The following is a 12,581-nucleotide window of genomic DNA, read 5'->3' on the forward strand; positions in this document are numbered from 1 at the left end:
GTCTAAACAACGTAATGCACTGTAGCGATGACCTTACAGTCACGTGACGTTCCAGGAGGCGTGTCTGTGCAGGTTGAGAGAAGCGGGCAGGCAGGTGCAGTTCCTCGCTCGTGAGGATGTAGTCATGGCCTCTGGATTTTGTGAGAACTGCATCCAACTGCTCAGAGAGTTTGCTGCTCATTTGAGGAAGGTTTGCAAAGAGTTTGAGGAAAAAATAAGAGACGTCTTCAGAGAACTTGGTCTGTGCACCTGCTGCTGGAGTACACCTGAGAGGAGTTTCCTGAGGAGGACCTATCAAGAGTTAAATTCTTTACACCTCCTGCGTGGTAGGAGCATTGTAGCTGTTCATTTTCTTTGTTGTACAGACATGTGGACGGGAAACACACTTCTACAGACTCTACCTGTCTCTTTTATTTGTGAGACCAAGTTTACAGCTGATATAGATGTGTTATTTAAATCTAGAAGATCAGTGTCTTTGTAATTAAAGAATTTCTAAGTTTGGGAATATTCATCCTTGTTCATCTCTTTTTTCTCTTAGATGCTGAAACTAAACTACTCGATCAGGGAAGTCTACAGGCGCTGAGCAGACTTGCAACCTCAGAAAACACTGATCTGCAAAGGACTGCAGCCATGTATTATTTACATCTGAGTCATCATTGTGAGTAAAGGAGTCAGACAGATTTTTATGTTGCTTCTGACAGTCTTCACGATAGCAATGACTTGCAGATCAGTGGCTCATGAAATGAAACTATTGTTTGCTCTTCAGGTTTCTCATATCAGCCATTGTAGAGATAAGCTCCCTAACGGGTACGACCAGTATCATGCAAATTTTCAACTGTACTTTTTTTCCAGCATTGGCAGATCATTTCCAACATGTGTGGGCTGTAGTGTTATTATAAGGAAAACAGCAAATTAACTTTACTTTGAAATCCCACAGTATGATATCCTTTATTCTAATTAACTGGCAGCTGCAGGAGAAGTGGCTCCTATAAAGTCACTGTATTACTTTCAGTTCAGTTTTCTCGTCAGATCATCGTATCGATAAGATAAGTACAGGTTATGCTCGTTAGTGTGCAAATGTGTACGCACATACTGTATTTTGCATATACACAGCAGCTGACAGATTCCAGTGTTTACTTGGTTGAGGTTAATACAACTGTAGGAAGCCTCTTGTTGGATTTGAATTTAAAGCCAACCACCAGTCACATATGTAATGTCATATTGTGACGCTGATAGCTACGTTTATTTATTTACGTTGTTTTCAACTTGTACATCATCCTTATTCTAAAAATACTTTCGCCATCAAGAAATGTAACAAACTTATAAAATTCTGCTTTTCAACCGCAATAATAGTTGTCTTTTTATAAATAATTTCTTTCCCTTTCTAACTGCGTTACAGTGAAATCTCCCTTACCAGATGCCTTCATGGAGCCAGTCATGGCCTTACTTTTATCAGCTGACCTGGATGTGCAAAAGACCATCTCGCTCTCCTTGGTAAATCTGTTAGTAAAGAATTATGGTAAGAGATAAGAACCACCAAGTATTTCCATTTGTTCTTTCACAATCCAAACTCCGCCTTTGCATTTAAAGTGTTTTAACAGGTCAAATCAATAATGTCGCACAGATTCCACCTGACCCCACCAAGTATGTGTGGGTCAGAGAGTCATAATTACTGTCCATTGTGAAATCTGATTTCAGTGTGCAAAGAGTTGGTGATTGAAATGGGGATGCTGGTGCCCATACTGGAGCTGTTCCAGTCTGGTGATGCCACAGCTCAGTGTCACTCATGTGCCTGCGTCACCATGCTGGCCTGCTCAGGTCTGCGCCGACAAGTTTTGTTTTGTTATCATCTTGACAGTACATAATTTACATTTGGTGAATTTTTTTAAGGACTGCAGAAGAAACAATAGAAATAATGTATCGAAAACATAGCAAGCAATAATACATTTGAGTGTTGCCAATTTGACCTGCTCGTGTGGTGCAACAGTAGGCTTTGTCAATGTGAGTGTTTTTGTTTTTCTATTGTATTTCTGTGACAATAGCATTATATTGTATATGTAAAACTATATACTGCCACATATGCTGTATAAGCTTGTCAGTAATAATAATAATAGTGACATGACATACATACATATTGTAGATCTGTCTAGATCAGCTGAGCGTATATTTGGAGGTTTTCCTTTCTTTTCATACAGAATTAAACAGGGAAGCTGTCTTAGTGGATGGAATCATACCACTGTTGGCTTTAGCAAGATCCTACGATCCACAGGTGCAACAGAACGCAACATGGGCTCTGTTACATCTCACACAGTCGGGTTGGATCATTTCCTTTAAATCTCAGTGTTCACATATTTTTCAGAAAACCAGATTCTGCTGTGGTCATGTTCCTTCCAATGTGTTGCTTTGCTCGGATATAACATAGAAACTTCATCCAAATCTTTTCCAGATTGTTCAACCAGGATCTTATGTCAGGCAGGAGCCATCCCTGTGCTGGTGCTTCTGCTGCAGTCGTCAGATTCAGTGCTTCAGTTTTACAGCTGCACCGCCCTGTGTAACATCGCTGCTGTCCCGGAGCACCACCCACAGTTGCTTGGCATTGGGGGTCATTTTTTGTTAAAGTCTCTTCTGACCCTCGTGTCTTCCTCTGTGCGTAAGGTAAATGGGACCTTTGGCTGACAGATGAATTTGAAGGTAAATCAGCAACAGTATTCAGTAAACATGTTTTTAACCTTTTTCAGAATTCAACCCAAGCCTGCAGATGCCTACAAACTCTCTCAAAGAATGGTAATTATAAACAATGAAGCAAGAAATTAACACCGAACCCAAAGCAGGTGCTGTTTGTGATTTTTCTGTGTAGTTCTGATCCAGGAGCAGCTGATGGAGCTGGACTGTGTGTTGCCTCTGAAAGCGCTGTTGAAAACCTCTTCTCCTGAGTCAGCCGTGACACTACTGTGTGCCCTGTCTGCACACCCACCGAACAATGTACGATGTCCTACACAAATTGTTCACTATCTGTGGTGTATTACAGCTGTGAAGTGGCTGAGAAGTGTTTATTAATCTACTGGGACTTTCTATTTTATTTGCACAAGTAATCACTGAGCAACTGCAGATTAGAGGCAATTATTCTGTTTAAATCCCAGTATTGATGATATGTCTGTGGTTTGATTCCAGGACGTCCTGGTGAGTGAAGGACTGCTGGATGAAATCGGTCAGCTGCTTCATCGTCACAGATCCAGCTCTGTTATAATCACACAAAGCTGCAAGATAATCACTGACCTGCAAAGCTCCTGCATGAGTCAGCAGGTACACCAAGGCTGCAAGTTATGATTTCACGTCACATGTGTGTAGTAAATGCATGATTTGTTGGTGTATGGTGCCTGAGATAGATAAAGTCAGGTTGAATCTTATCATCATCTAGGCCGTGATGGAGAGCCCGTGTCTATCAGGGCTCCTCCAGGCCCTCGTGTCTCCCGCCCTATCAGGTGAGACCTTGCTGCATGTGACATCCTGCTTGCATCACCTGATGACCTGGGGTAAGATACCTGGAAATGTTGCTGCTCAAATATATACTGTTCTGCTGATCCTTTTTGGTATGAATAATTTTCATAATCCTCCACCATTTCAGATCCACTCAAGTCTAACTTGTCGGTGACAGTAACATCAGAGCAAGTTTCAAGGCTAGTGACGTTGGCAGGACAAACACAAAATCCTCAGTTGTCGTACAACAGCGCAGCCATCATCTGCAAACTAGACATGACTGGTAATGTTATGTGCAAGTATTATTTGCTGATAAAAAAAAAACCATCAAATACTTAGTCTGGTTTATATTCTGCATGTTAAATATTGTTATCTTCTGTGTGTTTTCACTGTATTAACACAGGCGAGGTGGTCCAGCTGCTGAGACCTCACTACGTTACCATGTTGGACTACCTGTTAGCATTTCTCCAAAAGAAAGATGTTAAATTCCAGCAGCTTGGCATAGTTACCATATTGAACCTCAAGAAAGGTTTGTATTCATTGTCCACCTGCGGATTTATCATAGCAAAAGTAAAGTGATGAGGCATTGTAATTCAGAAGTTCTTGGCTACTTTGTGCTGTCTTCCTCGGTAGATGCAGAGTTTTCATCCCTGTTGGCTGGTAGTGAGTTGGAGGTTCAGCTCAGGACGGTGCATGTGCAGACGGAGGAAACCAGGCGGCTCCTGCAAATGATTCAGCCCCTGTCCCCATCTTCTGTTCACCCTTGATTTTGTCAGTACAGAAGGATGAAGGATGTGCCCAGTGTAGACTGCAGGAAGCGTTTACATTCATTCACAGTACGGACAAGCAGCATTTTTATATTGTGTTTTAATGTGTTTATTTTACATTATGGTTCTTATGTGTTTATTTTACATCAGAGTTTTTATGTTTACTCTCAACAAATGAAGTGAAAAACAAGGCAGGGATGCGGCATAGTATCAACTTTAATTAAATATGGCATATATTTGAGTTTTTAACAGCTTAACAAGTGACAGGTATCAGCAATACATAAACTATAAGATCAAATGATGATCAGATACATTTGTTTTTATATGCTTTTATTATAATAAACTCACCTAACCTCTACGCCTCAAACGTTGCTTTGCAAAGTGATTGCGCAATAATCAAACAAAGCTGTCAGTGCAATAAACGCTTTGTGCATTGTATTCTCTAAAACAACACCCACAAAACTGAAGCAAACTCTTTGGAAACTAAGTTCCTTAGCAGCTTTGAAATATGTGATTGCTATACTTCACAAACTCAAAGGGTAAGATAGGAATTCATGGAGGAAGTGAACTTTCACCAGCAACCTAAACTCTTGTGTTCTTAGCGCGAACAGCCACTAAAGCTAGTCTAATTCCACAGCGACACAACTGAGGAAGGAAAAGTGCTTCGATTGCAAGAAAATGTCAGGAATAAGCAAAAAGCATATGGCTAACATGTGTTGTGATTGTTAGAATGGCTATTCCTAGTATTTCACAGAGGCAGCTCTATCCAGGAAACTATCAGTACCACTGTCTACATCTACTGTTTTTTTTGGATAGTCATTGTTAGTTCAGAAGCCAGCTGTATTGAAGAAATTAATAACTTGCCCATTATTTGTGCCACCAGTTACACACGGAAAAGTGACTGAATGCTGACGCCCTCAGTGAGAGGCAAGGCTGTAGTTTTACATGCTGTTTCACAAGAGGCAGCACAATGGCTGTTCCTGTGTTTCGCAGGGAAATCACTGCTCTCCAACAAAGTCTTTGAACGTCTGCCCACTCTGCAGGTTCTCAGATGACCTCTGAAGTGTTGCACAACAGGGAGACAAAAAAAAGATATCAAATAAAATGGTTCAGAGCAGCTGAAGAGATGAGTACAACATTTGTGATGCATTTTTAGAGTTTTCATTATGAAATACTGTGTTTACAGGAAAAGGAGAGGCAGCTGAGATTTGCAAGCTCCCATCTTATTAATGTAACGTTCTGACCTGAAAGGTCTTCGTCAGGCAAAACCCGACCTTCTTGCTTCGAACGCTGTCAGGTTTTGCCTGACAAAGACATGGTTGGTGCTTGGATTTAATTTCCCACCCTGAGGACAAGCGCTCTGAAGTGATGTGACGGTCGTGTCTCACCTGCTCGTTGGTGGGTCTGGATTTCCTCCAGGCCTGTGAGAGTCCTCAGAGACCTGCGTTCTTTGAAGGCCACAACAGGTACCATGTCCTCCTCATTATTCAGCCCCAGCTGTGAGGTCTTAGTCCCCCCTGGCAGCTTGACGGCATTCTCTATAGTGCCATTGTGCACAGGCTCTGTGTTCTCCTTTGGTTGGGTTTCATTTGTCAAGGTCCTCACTGGTACAGATTTCTGTAAAAAAGCATTACCAATTTAGTCAAGGACAAGCTGTTTGGCTTTTAGAAGCAGAGCTGGTTGGTCATTAGTGGATGCTGGATGTGCGTCATCAGAGCCCAGGGGCAATGTTTTCAGAAACTACACAACAGTAAACCTCACCGTATCTGGAGAATCTGTCCTTCTGGTTCTCCGCATGATCTCCTCAAGTCGCTGGAAAAAGAAAGCAGCTTTGTGAAAACATTCGGTTCCTTAAGTAAGACAGAACTTTTTATTTTAATTTAATGATTTAACTTAATCAAATGTTTTCAGATATCACCTTTTTTCTTGCTTGGCGTGCTGCCTCCTCTTTCTGTGCGAGTATTTCTCGCTCTTGTTTGATCTGCTCTGCTTTTGCCCTCTCTTTGGCTTGTTCCTCCTCTCTCTATATAAGACAAAACCACACAAAACAGGAAAACAGTGATGGTCCTTTAAAAATAAATGAGTAAAAAACAAATAAACGTATCCACAAGGACACCTGTAGGCAGATGTGGTTCCTTTTGCACTGAGGAATGTTTGTGTTTCCAACCTGTTTTTGCAAAAGGGCAGCTTCCCTCATAGCCTGAGCTCTTTCTTCCTCAGCTCGTCTCTGCTCCTCTTCCTCCCTTCTCCTCTTCTCCTCTATGAGACGCTGAGCCTCGGCCTGCTGTCGTGCTCGCTCCTCTGCCCTCCTGCGCTCCAGTTCTTCACGACACCGCCTGGACATGTCATAAATTGTAATACAACCGTCTTAACGACCTGCCACTACAGAGTTTCCGTCTCGTAGGTGGACATGCTTGTTACCTTTCGGCCTCCTCTCTTTGCAGACGCTCCTGCTCCTCTCTCTCCCGTTGTAGTCGGGCCTCTCTCCTCTTTTCAGCCAGGAGGCGTGAGGCCTCCTCTGGGTCTGTGGTCCCGGCCGAAGGCCTGCACGGGATTTCAGGAGGCTGTGGAGCTGGACGAGTAGGCTCTTGGGGAAGACCTGAAGAGAAATAACTTCAATATATATCTGAAACACGTTAAGTACCGCTTAAAATACTGCGCTTTTTAAGCATTTCTCTAGCTTACTTCCATCTCCTGCTGTTCTGGTTATAGCTTCTGTCTTTGTGTCGGGCAGGTTCGAACATGGAGCCTCTGGTGGATTTTCATTCCTCATTTTCTCTTTCTGACCTTCAGCTGATGTCCTGACAGGCCTTGAGTTACCAGGAGAGAGGGCAGAACTACAAATGGCAGCATCTTCCTCAGGGACCGAGGGGAGCTCGAGCTGCAGCGGGGTTGAGTGTCTGCTGATTGATCTTCGGGGGGTCCTTTAAGATCCAGTTGAGAGCAGATGTACCACTTTGTTCAGATTACTGTTACTATGTCATGCATGTGCAGTGGACAAACATTTCACCTACCGTTCAGGTGAGGGAGAAGCTGTCCTGCTTTTTGTAACTGCGGCTGGTTTGACCGCGGTCTTGACGGCAGGTGATCTAGTATTTAACCCAGTGGTTGAGCTCTTCTTTGTCGTGTCTTTCTGTCTTGCTGATCTAGTCTAAACAGAAAAGAAAAATGATGAGTTATTAGAATTCATCTTTTATATAATCTATCCCCTTTCAGCCAAAAAATGTGTCTGAAAAAGGAAAGGCAGAAAAAAACGAGACAGCTAGGTGATTCCAAAAATAATAATTGATACAAACACTAATATTCAGCAGCAAAGCACGTTTGTGAGGAGCAGCTAGGATTACCTGTGCCAGACTGGTGCTTCTATGCTGGCTGTTGTTGGGACTGGGGGAGGCAGACGGCCTCTTCTGGACTGAACCAGAGTGTTGCTGGGGCTTGTGAGGGGTGGTAGTAGTGGTGGTGGTGGTGGTAGTCATGGAGTGAAATGAAACTGCACGGCGACAAATATGGACAACTGAACCAGTGATTTGTGACATAATGATGGGAAATTAAAGGAAATATGGACAAATGGTGGAAACAGAGATGGAAACGTGAAGCAATATGTAAACGGAGAGGAAAACAAGCAGCGTCAGTAATCAAAGTGCCTGGACAGGTTAGTTGAAGTATTATCCACAAACCACTGGCATTGCATTGCTCTAATATCAAAGCAAATGGGTGCATTCGGTTAACATGAGCGAGAGTACCTTCTCCTCCTGACTGACAACCAGCACTCTTGCTCCTGGCCAGATAAGAGCATGTGGGGGTAAGCAGGCGACTGACCAAGTTCTTCTCCCATGTTGTCAGTGGTGAGCGACGTGGAACTAGCGTATTGATCAGTATAAAGTTTTAAGTGCAGCAAAAAACAGAAGATAAGGCACTCCGAGAATTGTTGTGTTAAGATATGTTAACAGATACTGTTAAGAATGGTGTTGTGAGTTTAAAAAGGTCATGTTAAAAGAGAGAGAAGAAAAGAAAGAGCAGTCATCTCTACTCACCGTTCTTGGAGAGTTTCCTTCCTCTGGAGTTTTGACTGAGGTTCTGCTGGGCCCTTTGGCTCTTCTCCAGTGTCTTACGCACTGCAGATTCATAACGCTCCTTTATTCAGGAAAACAAGCTTCAGTGTTGGTGTTACTCAGTCCAGAGCTGTGAAAGCATCAGCCCAACTAACAACAAAAGTTCTCTGATTTCCGCCGTCAGAACTCACTTTCTCCTCCTTCAGCCTCTGCTTGCGCTTCTCTTCCACAGCGGCTCGCCTCCTCTCCTCTTTGAGCCTCTGCTCCAGGAGTTTCTTCTTGCGCTGCTGCAGTTGTTGCTCATAGTATTGCAAAGCCCGCTGCTCCCGCTCCGCCCTGCTCAGCTCCCGAGAGGCTGAGGAAATATAGTTAGGCAATATAAATAGATTAATAAGCCGTGTATGTTAATCTTGGAAGAAATTGAGGACTAACGAAATTGAGGAGCATTAACAGTGTCCTGTGAATTATACCATCGTAGAAACTCTCATACCAAGCAACTTCTGGTGCTCTTCTCTTCTTTCCTGTGCTGCCCTCAGCCTCTCATCAACATTTGGTCCACTGGCCACTAGAACAGCAAAATAATACTTCATAGTGATGCCACAAATGACATGAAGGGCAACTACTAGTTATATGGTATGTTAAAAACAAAATCAGAGCTGTCTGTAACAGAAAGCCATGCAGAAAGTCATCGTCCAATACAGGGTGAGTGTGAGAGCTGTATCAAACCTGCATTTGGCCGTGGCAAGGCTGTGTTGCAGATTTGGGCAGGCTTGTTGACAGAGCAGGCTGTTTTCCTTGTCTGTGAATTTTGTTTGGGTTTGTCTAAAAGTGAGGAAAAAACATTATGTTACTTAGTAAAAGAAATAGCAATACCTCTGACCTGTTCAAGGTTTTATTCTCAATATTCTCGTAACATTTGGATTTTCTATTATATGTAACTTACAGGATTCTAGTCCTAAACAGAGATTTTAGTACGCAAACAGATGATGTGAAGGGGCTGTTGCACGTAAACCGAAAAACAAACCAGCTTGAAAAATCCATCCCTAATAGTAGCTGTTACAGACTGGGATGGCCTGAGGGTCATCTGCAAACAAAACAGCCATTATAAACAGCCTACGTATAAGAGGCGAGGAGAACATGTTAGCACCTGACCAGTCCTCAGGAAGATGACTGAAACAGCCAAAGAAAAAAGGCACAAGCACAAGACTATATATGTGTATAATTAAGCACCAGACAGAAAAAAAATCACATGTATGTCTTCCTTTAGGGTTAAGCAATATCAGGATGCTGATTATTCTATGTGTATTATATAATCTGGGTTCACAGATGCCCCCTGATTTCCTCATGTTCATGGTAGCCATGCTCAATTAAAAAATGTTAAATGATTTCTCAGTGGGAATGTACAATCTATATATTATATTAATGCGTCATCTGTATGGACAGATGATCCTGTATTTAGGATCTACAGTCATGTTGGCTTTGCTTCAACAAAAGGCTTGTTTTGATCAGATACTATACAAATCCTTCTTAGACAAGAGCATGGGTAAAAGCTACTGACCTCCTGTTCTCTCAGATCCATTCCTCTTCCTTTGGTTCTCGATGGTACGTGTAGAAAGTGGTCCCTGCGATGGAGGGACGACACTCTGTTTCTTCTGCACAGCCATGCTAGGTATTGAGCCTGGCATACCAACGCTCTCACTCAAAACCCCCCTCCTTTCTCTCCTCCTCCTTTTCCTCCTCCTCCTTTGAATTTCTATTTCAAGATGCCTTCGGGTCCTCGCCTTCCAAGTGCGCTGTGCAAGGCACTGCCCTTTGCATCAGCTGCTTGTCCATCTGTGCCTCACAAACCAGCAGAGAAAAAAAGCATGAAACAAAGCATCCAGTTATACCCCGAGCCTATGGGTTAGAGATCAATTAAAGGCAGGTTATCCACAGAGGAAAATTACTCCTGGCTCTTTTAAGGTTAGGGAAGTATGGAGAGATTCTGATCCTGAATGAGTCTCATCTATAAAAAGGCTACTCTCCCTTTAAAGATCTCACCCTTGTGAGCTGCTCTGCTTTACTTTCAAGATAATATAGCTGTGTCACTTTAATTCCCCCACCACACTGCCTGCTTGCTGGATGGAAGTGGCCAAAGGGATGCAGCGTTTCCTGGAAACAGAAAAAAAAAAAAAAGGAAGCAAAGCCTGTTCTCATGAATAATTACCATGACAACGGTGGTATAATGTTCACCGACATACATTGCTTGGACATTAACTCTCTGATGGAGTCAGTGTCCTCAATAGATCAGGCAAAAAAAAAAAAAAGAGTTTTTTTTTATACCCATGATTCCTCCTGGATGAATGAAACGGTATGACCACTAGATGGTGGTCTTTCTTTCCAGAGAACAAGTGATGTTTGAGGATTAATATCACTGTTGCATAAACGTGTATGTTGCATTTGACAGTAGATGTTTATGGTTGCTCTAATTCTGCCGAAAACTCTTGGATCTACAGAAATGGATCATAATCTATTAAATCATTATATATTGATAGTGTCGCTGTAAGAACCACATATTTCTAAAAAGTGAACTTTTTGATCTTACAAAAACTTTATTTTCAAGTGAATCCAAGAGTGCTTTTAAATAGTAGATTCAGTATAAGAAGTAGGAGAACTTTCTCAGCCACTAAAGAACAGTTTATCAGAGAAATTTAAATTTAGAATCACCAAATTTAGCGAGCACGGGTATGACAAACTGTAATCTGTGAAGTAACTAATAATATAATAAGTGTCACACAAATGTAACATAGTGCAGTAAAAGTACAGCATCTTCTGCTGAAATGTAGCGTAGCAAAAGTTTTTTGAAACGGAAATACTCAAGTAAGGCACAATTCCTTATAGGATTTGAAAATGTATCGTTAAATTAATCTTAGTCAGATTACACCACTGAACGTTGGCCCAGGAGGATCTAACATTAATTAGCTGACTTTACCGCCATCCAGTCTGCAGCGATGGTGCCTGTAAACTAAAACAAACAGTATGTGGGTACATTTTATGAGATACATTAGCTCGCTATCCTTAGCCACATTAAAACACTACAGTTTGTAGCTTTAATGTTTGTTTTTTCCCGTGATGTTTTGTTAACAAAATCCACGCGCGCCGGACTACTAACGACAACAGCTAACCACTGGTTGATATCAGCTAATTAAGCTAACTGCTACACTACAAGGTTGACACAGATTTTTCTGGAGTCTAACTCATTATCACAGACTATCAGCAGCTTCTGTACAAGTCAGATGCTAAATTATGGCACGTTAGCTCGCTATCGTTAGCCACATTAAAACACTACAGTTTGTAGCTTTAATGTTTGTTTTTTCCTGTGATGTTTTGTTAACAAAATCCACGCGCGCCGGACTACTAACGACAACAGCTAACCACTGGTCACATATAATTGATATGAGCTAATTAAGCTAACTGCTACACTACAAGGTTGACACAGATTTTTCTGGAGTCTAACTCATTATCACAGACTATCAGCAGCTTCTGTCCAAGTCAGATGCTAAATTATGGCACGATAAATAACTTCGGCAACCGAAGAAGTTACTTTAGCGCTAGTCGCAGCCATAGCTAGCACTTGACCAGTCTGTAGGGCTAGCTTATGTTAGAGAATACAGGTCAATTTCCATTGCCTTCCAGCTAACATTGCCTTCCAGCTAATTTATTATTGTTATAATGATAATTGCCTATAATCTGAAATACAGTTGAATCAATGGAAAAAAATGAGAAATAAGTTAGCGCAACCTCCAGCAATGATGCACCTGTGGCCACCAGATGGTGCTTCCATTCATGACTGTGGCCGCAACTGGTAGTTCCCGTAAGGTAAGTATACTAAGAGTAGGTAACATTATACCGTATATATTGACTGTGTTTTTACTAGCGGCTGGCCGATCCATGGTCATCATAATGGCATTGGATTAAAGAGTAGATGTATGTTACTGAATAAGCACTGTCTTGTAATATGCTGCTACGATAATAGCGTTGAAATTGAGCGACAAATAGGTTTAACCGTTTTAGTCCATTTAAGTAACAATGATTTGTTGATATAGAAGACATTACAAACAAGAATAAAGAGACCGATCATTCACGTTTTGGGCAGTTAATTTTAAGTAAGTGTCTGGGGTCATTTGAGGTCAGATCCACCTGGGCCCTACGTGCTTGCTGCCGAGTACAGTGCCTCCCATACCAACAAAAACAATGCCCTCTGGCTGTGTTTCACTGATGAAGCTTGCCAATATCCCCCATCCGA

General features: G+C 42.0%; 2 protein-coding genes across 4 annotated transcripts; one reads left to right on the forward strand and one right to left on the reverse strand.

Annotated features, from left to right (window-relative positions):
• Positions 1-84: 84 nt before the first annotated feature.
• On the forward strand, positions 85-4,602 carry LOC121618674 (vacuolar protein 8-like). 3 transcript variants are annotated; one of them, XM_041954218.1, is made up of 13 exons: positions 85-326; positions 539-658; positions 1,400-1,519; positions 1,699-1,818; positions 2,196-2,315; positions 2,447-2,655; positions 2,739-2,784; positions 2,858-2,982; positions 3,172-3,303; positions 3,419-3,482; positions 3,626-3,760; positions 3,881-4,006; positions 4,111-4,602. In XM_041954218.1, exons 1-13 carry the CDS (start codon positions 125-127, stop codon positions 4,242-4,244), a joined length of 1,653 nt encoding a protein of 550 aa, XP_041810152.1. In that variant the 5' UTR covers positions 85-124; the 3' UTR covers positions 4,245-4,602. The 3 variants fall into 3 exon arrangements, with proteins under 3 accessions (XP_041810152.1, XP_041810154.1, XP_041810155.1); XM_041954220.1 differs by lacking the exon at positions 85-326 and having other exon boundaries at positions 633-658; positions 1,400-1,818; positions 3,419-3,533; XM_041954221.1 differs by lacking the exons at positions 85-326; positions 539-658 and having other exon boundaries at positions 1,400-1,494; positions 3,419-3,533.
• A 560-nt stretch (positions 4,603-5,162) lies between these two features.
• On the reverse strand, positions 5,163-9,960 carry map7a (microtubule-associated protein 7a). The gene is made up of 15 exons (XM_041954547.1): positions 9,855-9,960; positions 9,023-9,118; positions 8,787-8,861; positions 8,488-8,651; positions 8,279-8,378; positions 7,988-8,104; positions 7,589-7,734; positions 7,259-7,395; positions 6,930-7,168; positions 6,666-6,843; positions 6,412-6,580; positions 6,163-6,267; positions 6,006-6,056; positions 5,633-5,861; positions 5,163-5,302 (listed from the first exon to the last, which is right to left on the reverse strand). Exons 1-15 carry the CDS (start codon positions 9,958-9,960, stop codon positions 5,292-5,294), a joined length of 1,923 nt encoding a protein of 640 aa, XP_041810481.1. The 3' UTR covers positions 5,163-5,291.
• Positions 9,961-12,581: the final 2,621 nt, after the last annotated feature.

This window comes from Chelmon rostratus, chromosome 15, assembly GCF_017976325.1.
Source record: "Chelmon rostratus isolate fCheRos1 chromosome 15, fCheRos1.pri, whole genome shotgun sequence".
NCBI lineage: Eukaryota > Metazoa > Chordata > Actinopteri > Chaetodontiformes > Chaetodontidae > Chelmon > Chelmon rostratus.